Source organism: Branchiostoma belcheri, unplaced genomic scaffold, assembly GCF_001625305.1.
Source record: "Branchiostoma belcheri isolate BF01 breed outbred unplaced genomic scaffold, Haploidv18h27 scaffold109, whole genome shotgun sequence".
Classification (NCBI taxonomy): Eukaryota; Metazoa; Chordata; class Leptocardii; order Amphioxiformes; family Branchiostomatidae; genus Branchiostoma; species Branchiostoma belcheri.
This window is the reverse complement of record NW_017802480.1, coordinates 1,056,844-1,066,981: the sequence shown is the minus strand read 5'-3', so window position 1 is coordinate 1,066,981 and position 10,138 is coordinate 1,056,844. Positions and strand designations below refer to the sequence as shown.

Genomic DNA, 10,138 nt, shown 5'->3' with positions numbered 1-10,138 from the left:
AAGTCTGTTCTTAAAGGCATTAACCGAGGTAACACCCCCTCTAGCCCATTTTTTACCAGTAGGTATGTCTCAATATGTGGGAAAGTCTAGAAAAGACAGAGACAGGAAGGACTACATGGCGTTACGCTATTCATAGATATTTATCTTTCGAAGGTCATCGGCGAGCATCTGTGGACAAAAACGTTGATCCGGAGCAATTTTCTGGTGCATTTTCCAATTTCATACTCGATCTGAGGCCGACAATAACAACACAAGAAAGGGTCATATGGTGGGGTGAGGTGGAAAACTGTATTATCTAGTCTGGAGCCAGAAAATCCGAAAGAAAAACAAATTTCGCCACTGCCAAAGCTAGAAAGAAGATGGCAAGAACAAAAACGTGTTATTTCGGTACCTTTTCCCGCTAAATATCGCTGTTAGTATCTGAAGTATGACATGAGAAGTATGGGAAAAGCTAAGTTACGTAAAATGTCAATTTTATACAGCATTTCTTTGTACTTACGGTTGAATTCTATCGCAAACGCCCCCACTTTGGACTTAACCTGATATGACCTTTATGTTTGCATGCGCTCATTGATGACGTCACAGGTTATTCAACTATGTTCGGCCGAATCAACTTTGTTGTTACGACGATTGTTTTCGATCACAAAGATGATTATTTCGTATTTGGAAGCCTAGGATTTGAATTGTGACCTCAGAAAGGGTCTTTTATCCAAGGAAAGTGACGGTGTGCGGTAACGTTTAAGGTAAGTTGTGCAAAACTTTCGGAATTTTTGGGCGTGTTTTTGGTCAACTTGAAAAGTCTCATGACTTCCTGCGTGTGACGTTGTCACGACAACGTTATCTTAAGCTGGCACGCTTACACTAAAACATTTTAATCAAAACTTCACTCAACAAACGTCACATCACTTCGGCATTTCCTGCTTCTGAGGAGAACACGTTTCGGATTTTGTGGTATGTTACTCCTTTAGTTAATACCCGTGACATACGATTTTGTAAGAGGGAGGGGGGCGGGTATTTCAACAGATGCTGTCAACGGTCCAAAAATCCTTTGGTCGAGTTTTTTGTACTCCTTAGCTTTCAGGAGGAATTCTCGCGAGCTGGCAAAGGTTACTAGGTAAGGGGTAAAGCTGGCTTCAAAACGTGCCAAACGACAAAATACCTAACACATGGCCAGCGTCAACTAGTTGAAGGGCGAACGCTGTTATTGCATATGGGTTTTTGGTGTTGAATGATCCTTATGGCTTGTTTTGCCGTCGGCTGAACATAGAAACAAGTTTTAATCGCTCGAAATGAAGTTAATGCCGACTTAATGTTGGGATGAATTATGTATTAATCAAAATGACGGGAAAATTTGTCCACGATGGTTTGAAGCTTTGAAGCTGTCGTGTATTGCTAGCTCCGCTAGGGGGCGTATTTTATACGCATGTGTGCTTCAGTTACATTATCGTTTAATAGAAAGATAAAAAAGAGGTTAGAAAATTCTGTCTTGCTTACAAATAGGTTTCCATTGCCATTTGATATATTTTCTGCTACAATTCGTTGATTTTTTGTAGATTTTTACTGGAAATAACCTCACTAGAAGGCAGGGCTGCTGTGTTTTTGGCAGGAAGACAAAAAGTTGTCATTGAAAAATTTGTGGCGTTCGGGTTCATGCCAAATGGCAGCTACAAGTGTTTACATCCATCAACATGCAGTAATGGTGCCAGACACAAAAACAACTGGCAGTGACTAAACAGTTGACATGTTTCTTTGATAAGAGTGAGGTACTGTTCTGAGCTCACTACTGGGCTTATAATTCTCTAGTTTTTATTGTAAATGCCAGAACAATTCAGACTAGAAATTCTGCAAAATGGTATGGCACACAACTGACTAAACAGTTGACATGTTTCTATGATAAGAGTGAGGTACTGTACTGAGCTCAGTACTACTGGGCTCAATGAGTAACATTACCAGTACTCTATATTCTTTTTAACTGTCTTGTTTTTATCATACATGTCTGAAAATTTATGCCATATTTCTTAAGTCAAGTACTGTACTGAGCTCAATGCATGTGGGTACTCTATATTCTTTTGAAATCTCTTGTTTTTATTGTAAATGACAGCACAATTCAGACTGGAAAGTCTGCAAAATGGCATGAGACTGAAGTTTCAAAACTTCAGAGTCTTCAGCTAAACAACCTTGATTTCTCCGAACATGCCAGACAAAGTCAGAATTGTTGTTTTTCATAGTGTTGTTGTATTTCTTTTTTCCTTTTTGTATTTCCTTCATGTATGCTTGAAATATGTATGTGACAGGAATTTTAATGTTAGATATTCTTAAGTGCTAGAAATGACTACAAATGATGTTGTCTATAGTGCCTTCAGAATTTTCTTCTGTGGTACCCTGACACTAGGTGATACATTACTGGTATAACAGTTGAAGAATATCTCTTCACTATGTTTACTCTTTGACACTAACAGCACTTCACAGGGCTGGAAATACTGGGTGCATGTGCACCTTAGTGCACCCGAAATTGGAGCTATGGACCTAATTTGTTTCTGTGGGTGCGCTGGTGCACCCAAATATTTTTGTAGGAATTTTTAACATTAGAAATTTATGATAGTATACTGTATATTCTTGGTCTCTGAGTATCAGAAAAATAATAAAATCTTTCTTGTAGTAAGTTTCTTGTTTAAGATTTTGAAGTTAGCTTTCATTTTAGATTCAAGCTCAGAAAAGGAGCAGTAAGGTCTGCAATTAGGTTTTTTGATATGGTGCACCCAAAAATTTTTTTGGGCACCTAATTGTTTTGGTTGGGTGCACCTATTCCCAAAAATGAATTTCAAGCCCAGACTTCATGTTACCTTTCCCCTGTAGGTCTGAACAAAGACAATTTCCTCTGCAACACCTGAAGTGACCCCATCCTCTTGAATATTCAACATAACAGTGGAACAACATCATCATCAGCATCAAAGTACACTCACCCCACCTGGTGAGTCTTATCAGTACTGCAGCCAGCAATCATCTCAAGGACCAGACAACAAAATGGAGAATCAACCCAACGCAGACGGCACTCCAATGGCAACTCAAGGACTTCATCCCTTAGCTTGTCAGCAAGCGTATATAGTGCAACCTCAGCTACAACCAACGCAACCATACAGGTTGCCTAGCCCCGTACAGCCTGAACTTCCTCTGATTCCAACCAACTATCCTATCAGCAACGTAACTCAGGCGCCGATTACGCAACCAAGAGGTAACGAGTACCCAGTACAGAGAAGCAATGTTAGCACATCCACTGCGCTGATTTCACCGCAGTATTTTCCATTCCAAGTGGTGAGGCCGTATTATAGTCCAGGGCGGCCACACCCGCAAGCCACAGTGCCTTATGTCAGAACCTATGCAGCAGAGCAGAACATGGAGGTAAGGACAGCAATGTCTGGTCCCCAGACGGGCGCCTGGAATAGGGTGGAACAGCCAATGTACGAGGAACCGGCACAGAAATGGACAGGCACCGAGGAATCAGCACCATGGACAGCTAACCAGCAGAGGAATCAGGCAGCGAATGTTGGGGCAGCCTCCCCCGGATCAGGGCAGAAGGTAGGTTGAAAAATGTCTAGACACTTTTCACAAATGTCAGGCAAAAATGTTTTAAACATGCAGAAGGCCATGCTATGTAACGACTGAAATTTATATATCTTTTTCTATCTAAATGGCATGCATCTTATATTTGAGCAGGAGCTCTTTTAATGAGGCATCAAAGATTGCATATTCACAGATAACTATCTATTAAACTCGTACCTTCAATTCTTATCTTTATAAAGCACAGACAGTGGATTTATTTCTCAAGCTAACTGACATCTAACACACCTCAGTCATCCCTCGGTAAGACATCTGGAGCGGAATAGTTCTAAACAGGAACTATGCAGCTCCAGATGTCTTACTGAGGGACAAAACTTTGTTAGCTTGAGGAATGAATCCACCCTCTATACTGCACATCTTATTATGATATAATTCTATGATATAGTATAGTGACATAATTCTACTGTCAATTTCTGTCCGTTTAGCCCCCCTGTGCCATTTGCCACTGCCCCTCCACCGGTCTGCACTATGGTGTGTACGCCTGCGAGGGATGCAAGTCCTTCTTCCACAGGGCTCAGAGAAGAGGTAAGAACAGTCATGGGGTTTTGCACAACTAGTAACTGGTAAATGCCTTTAGGCATTACATGCCTGCTTTGTAAAGTATGTATTCAAGCTATATGTATGCATAAGACCAAACCATAAGGTTTGACGCAAGTGTGGTAGGATTGTAACATGCCCCAGGTGTGGCTCTCTCAAACATGGGATATTTGGTTTACGTCCCTAACCAGAGGTGGTTATTCTTTTTCAGTGAGTAGAGTAATGAAATAGGTGTAAGCTGCTAAGAAATTCCCTAGGACACAACATTGGGGCTAGCTAGGGACCCTAAAACCACAAGACCAGTTAGATAATCATACAGTTCTTCACAAAACTTCTTTACAAGTTTGAGAAGAAGCATATTTTTTTCTATTTTCCAGCCCATCCTTACGTGTGTCCTGCCAATAATAACTGTGTGATCGACCGCCGGCTGAAGAAAAACTGCCCTGCCTGCCGACTCAAGAAGTGCCAGATGCTGGGCATGTCTTATGAAGGTTAGAAGTGCAACAATATTCTTCTTCTTTTATAATTGGATCCACAATTAGCTTGTTACTTCACCTTCATGTCAATTTTGCACATACTGCACTATCAGTTGGCTTTCCGCCAACAATACTTGACAACATTTTGTATGTAAGTGTAAAGCATTAATAGACCCATTCGACTTTCACGGATCGCATAAACTGCCTACGTCACAGGGGGGACATTTCGAAAGAACGTCGTTCTAGAACGCTGAAGTCGAACACGGCTTGCACTCGCGGTGTCCCCCCTGGCAGATCATTTTTTTACTAAAAGGTAGGTAAGTGTCTATTTTCTAGGTAATATATGCGGAAATGACAGGAAAACAGGCACCAACTTTGTATGGTGGCAATCCGTACAACAATTTAAGGTTATTTTGTTCTGTGACGTATGCAGTTTATGCGATCCGTGAAAGGAACTTTCGAAATGTCCCCCCTGTGACGTAGTTTCTATTCCAAATGTCCCCCCTGTGACGTAGGCAGTTTATGCGATCTGTGAAAGTCGAATGGGTCTATTTTATAACTGATGTACATTGTATATGAAACACATTAAGTTTTTAGTAAAATGCTGAAATTTATTCCAACACAAGCTTAAGGGGTAGATATAAAATTTTTAACAACTGCTGCTGCCTTCATGATCATCAGGATAATAATTGACCAATCACTTCCCAATGTAAAGTCACAAAAGTTATGATTACAGACACAAGTTTTTGTCTTTTCTTTCTTCTGTTTTCACTGCACTCTTTCACTACTCTCTTACACCTTTCCTTGTTTTCACATTTTACAGAACATGCTGTACCCAACAGAGCAACCAAGAAAAAACCCAAGACCAAAAAATCCCCCAATAAGAAGCCTCCCAAAAAATCTCGCCAGGACCCCCCCAGCGAAGAAACACCCCCCAATCAACAAGTCATAGTGCACCCCTCAATTCCCCTGTATAACCCCACTGTCCCCCTGATCTCTCACCTGGTCAGTATAGAGCCTAACCCCATCCTGACCGGGTATAACCCCCAGTGCACACCATCAGAAGGGTACTTGATGGCTCTGGTTACAGACCTGGCTAACAGGGAGATAGAGGGACTGGTGGACTGGGCAGCCAGGCTGCCAGGTATGTATATTTCGACTTGACTTTGTTTAGTTATCAATTGTTAAGCCAAAATACTGCAATAGCCAGTGGGCTTTCAGGCATGTACATGTATATCAGTTACCAGTAACTTTGTGTAATATTGTCATTGTCAATGGTTGGTCAAACTACTGCTATAGGGACTGGGCTGCCAGGCTGTCAGGTATGTATATGGTTGTTAACTTTGTTGTCTAATTGTCAATGGTTGGTCAAAATACTGTTAGTACTAGTAATAGGGACAGGACTGCACTAGACTAAGTATATGTCTGGGTAGAGATAGTAACCAATTTTATCGGTAGTGATTGCAATGATTATTTATTATTAGTATATTTTTTGTTGTTTGCTTGTATTCATAGTTATTTGAATACAGTCACAGGAAGTGAAGTGGAAATGGTGTAACCACAGACGTACTGACAATAAGGTCAAATTGGTGGTCAAAGGCGTGAACAAGTGACAATGCTGATATGCACAGAATCACATGTCATTGAATCATTATTCATCAAGTACTCCAAATACTTCAGTCTATTCAAAATACCTTGGTTTATCCACTCCTTAATTCTTATTGTTCTTTGCCTGACTGTAGGTTATGGAATGCTGCCCATGGATGACCAGGTAAACCTGATCCGGACAGTCTGGCTGGACCTGCTGATGTTGGGTCTGGTGTGGAGATCCATGGAGCATCGCGGAGAGTGGCTGGTCTTTGCTCCAGATCTGCTCATGGACAGGTCAGGGTTTGTTTGTTTGTTTGTTTGTTTGTTTGTTTGTTTTGTTTGTTTGGTGAGACTGGACTTCCATTTCCTACTGTATATCTGTTGCTTACGGGAGCAATTGGGGAAATGTATTGACACAATCAACAAGAAATTCACTATACAAAACAAGAAATATGCACACTCGTATTTTCACAGAAGTCTTAAATCTTAGACAAGGGAACAACTGTTACTCCAGCATCTCAGATTTTGAAAACCTATCCAGTTGCTTGAGTAACTGTTTCCTAGTGTATCTCATTACCAGGATGTCTAACCTTCATCGACGTATCTTAAATCCCAGATGTTTTGTTGCTCCTACAGATCCCTGTGTAGATTATCCGGTATGGAGTACATCTGCACCCCCATGCTGGAGTTTGCCCGGCAGTTTGCTGACCTGCAGGTGTCACAGGAGGTGTACGTGTGTCTGAAGGCACTCACTCTCTATACTACTGGTAAGTTCTTAGATGTATAAACTTTTAGATGTACCAAGCATCTGTAGAAGAACCTCATAGCTTAACACCTTCTAGCGTCAAATTTAGGTTACAGCTTCAGGCAGAGGGGATTTCGCAAAGTTGCATAACAATTTCTTGGAAGCCATTAAAGATATGTGTTATCAGATTGGTCTTAACTTAACAGTTGCCTTAACTGAACATTAATGTGGCTACAAGACAAGCCAGGGCAAAGTTTTTTTATTATCATTAAGGCCACACCAATTTAATTTCTTGGTTAACGGATTTTTCTAGAAAAATAATGGAGCGGGCGAGCGAAAAAAAATAAAAATAAAAACAGGCCTAGGCATCGTATTATGGCCCAAAATGGTACGATAGGAGCCATGAAGTCAACACACCAGGCTGGTTCAAAATTTAAACAATGAATTTTGAACTTTTAATGATACCACTGCATTGAAAGATGGAATAACTGTAACAACTAGGATGAAAAGGTCTGTTTTCAACTGTTCAGGGCAAAATATGAGCATTTTGCAGTTGATTCTGGATTTTTATTTTTATTTGCAAATCTGAAAAAAATGAAGCGGTGAATCCGTTAACCAAGAAATTAAATTGGTGTGGCCTAAGGGATGAATTTCCACTTTCAGAGGACTAGTCACCTACAAGTTACTGTAGCCCAAGGGTTATAGAAACATTTTAGGTGATAGAAATGTTCTGCTGTATTTCCCAGCTGTGAGCAGACTGCAGGACTACCGTCAGGTCCAGCGGCTGCAGCAGGATATAAACGAGGCTCTTGCCGAGGCCTGCAGCAGCACCTTTGGTTTCTCCCCGGGGAACATTGCACGACTCATGATGATTGTGTCACAGGTAGTACAAATGTTCACTCAGGATACTATCATGAAAGTTCATCTGTGTTGGTAGTTACTGATGTTTAAAACTGAAACTTTTGGTCCAACACAAAAAGTTCTCTCACCTAGAGCTTTTGACCCAGTGAGGCTTGTCATGTGGCTTCTTTGAAGTGTGACGTCAACACTGGGTGAAGTGTTGACTCAGGATGAAGTTTCATTGGGATCAAACAAAAAATGCAGATTTGCAGTCTAGAATCAAGTGCTGTGGCAGACACTGTTCATAATTATAATGTTCTGTGACTAGTACATAGATTATGTTACTTAAATTTGTACGTAATGTAAATTTCTTTTTGTGCTAAATGTGTGCTTTTTTACCATGTTATCTATTGTATATTATGAGCCCTGAAAGATTAGCCTTTTGGGCTAAATCGAAGTACTTTGACTTCAAAATAAAGAGAATAAAGAGAAAGAGAGACAGATTTTCTTTAAAAAATTCTTCATTGTCTCAGGTCCGTCAGCTCAGCTCGCTCGGTGTGGATCATCTCAACAGGCTACGGGGGGCCGAGACAGTCGCTGTGCAAGGTTGGTGCTGTTTTAAAGCTTAAGTCTTGCTTTCTTTTTGCTTCACTTCGTCTTTTTGATGATTGTGAGTCAGACTTGATTATACAAAGTAAGCAATAGATCAAGAGAGTAACACCCCAGGCCTATAATATTATAACATTGAAACATCCTAGGGTGTGGGAACATACTGTAATAGGATATAATTCTTGATCCGGCATGTACACACCAAAAACTTATTTCTGTATTTCCAGTCTGGTTTTGTGTCACCTTTTTGTATTCATAGTAAGTTTTGGGTGAAAGCAACTATCTAGGGCAGTCAATTAATTCTAACAGTTTTTAAAAATCTGCTTTTGAAATTGCTCTCCATACAGGCTTGCTGAGAGAAATTGTTGACGAGCCACCGAGGATCACAGAGATCACGTTTGACGAGCAGACTGGGTCGGCTAAAGACCAGGAGACTACATCTGCATCTGTGTCTGCTGGGAAGGCAGGGGGTGAAGCAGCTACCTCACAGGATGGTGGGTATGATGACACTGGGTGGGATGGAACTGATTTTGAATTTTAAACCCTTTTTGCAGCCTAAATGCATGGTCAGCATTCATGGCAATAGAGTGTTATTACATCAGCTAGATGTTACTTTCATGTTACTTCTTGGCTTTTGTCTCTTAGTTTGTTTCCTTTTTTTCTTGGAATGTTGACCAAGAGGAGTTGGCCTTCCCTCAAAAAGACCAAATGAAGTATTAGTTTGGGGTTACAGTGAGCATAATGATATTAGATAAAGGTCAAAAACTTAATTGCTGAACAATATAAATATAATGATATTATGTAAGGCTATGACAAGACTATGCCATGTGGGATGAGGCTATTATATATACTAAGTGTAGTACACAGTCTTCTAATAGAACACTTGAAATTTCTCTCTTAAGAAAACCATTATGTGGAATTCCCTCACTTTCAGCCCCAGAACCTGTAGCAGAGAACTCAGCAGAGGCAGAAGCTGAGGCTGCAGAATTCGCCGCAGAATTAAAGGAAGTTATGGAGGGGGACACAACAACACTCGCCGATGTCAGAGCTATGGCAGATCAGATGGGCATCCAGATCCTAGATCTGGATTAGTCTAGATCTGGATAAATCCAGCTTGATCAGGCTCAGTCTAGTTTGACAGGATCTATTATAATCTAAATACTGTCATTGTCATTATGCTCTGGATTGGTCCAGTTTAAACTCAATCATCAAGATCTATCTACGTTGCTTCAGATCTAGACTGATTTGTATTTTGATCTAGATCTTTATCAATCCAGCTTGGTCAGGATGAGTCTAGTTTGGTGGGATCTAAGTACTTTATAATCTATCTACTGTCATTATGCTCTGGATTAATCCAACTCAAACTATATCATCATGATCCATTTACATTGCTTTAATCTAGATTTTGATCTAGATTGATCCAGCTTAAACTAGATCAAGATCTATCTACATTGAGTAAGATCTAGACTTATTTGTATTTTGATCTAGATCTAGCTTGAACTAGATCATCATGATATAGAGTGATTTGGATCTGGACCTATCAGGACCAAACTAGATTGACCTGGTTTAAACTGGATTATCAAGATCTTAATACTGTAGGTTGGAATAAATCTATCGTGAACTAGTTTTATCTGTTAGTACTTAGTCTGCATCTATCCTGATCAGTATGACTGTACCAGATTACTGAAATTTCTGGCAAATAATCAGGGTCATATTTTTTAAT

General features: G+C 40.3%; 1 protein-coding gene across 1 annotated transcript; it reads left to right on the top strand.

The window, feature by feature from the left end:
* Nucleotides 1-726: 726 nt before the first annotated feature.
* LOC109481556 (estrogen receptor beta-like) lies at nt 727-9,714 on the top strand. Its single transcript, XM_019784151.1, has 11 exons — nt 727-951; nt 2,857-3,576; nt 4,044-4,143; nt 4,533-4,646; nt 5,455-5,775; nt 6,374-6,515; nt 6,858-6,988; nt 7,713-7,849; nt 8,340-8,412; nt 8,763-8,909; nt 9,350-9,714. The coding sequence occupies exons 2-11, from the start codon at nt 3,025-3,027 to the stop codon at nt 9,505-9,507; spliced, it is 1,875 nt and encodes a 624-aa protein (XP_019639710.1). The 5' UTR covers nt 727-951; nt 2,857-3,024; the 3' UTR covers nt 9,508-9,714.
* Nucleotides 9,715-10,138: the final 424 nt, after the last annotated feature.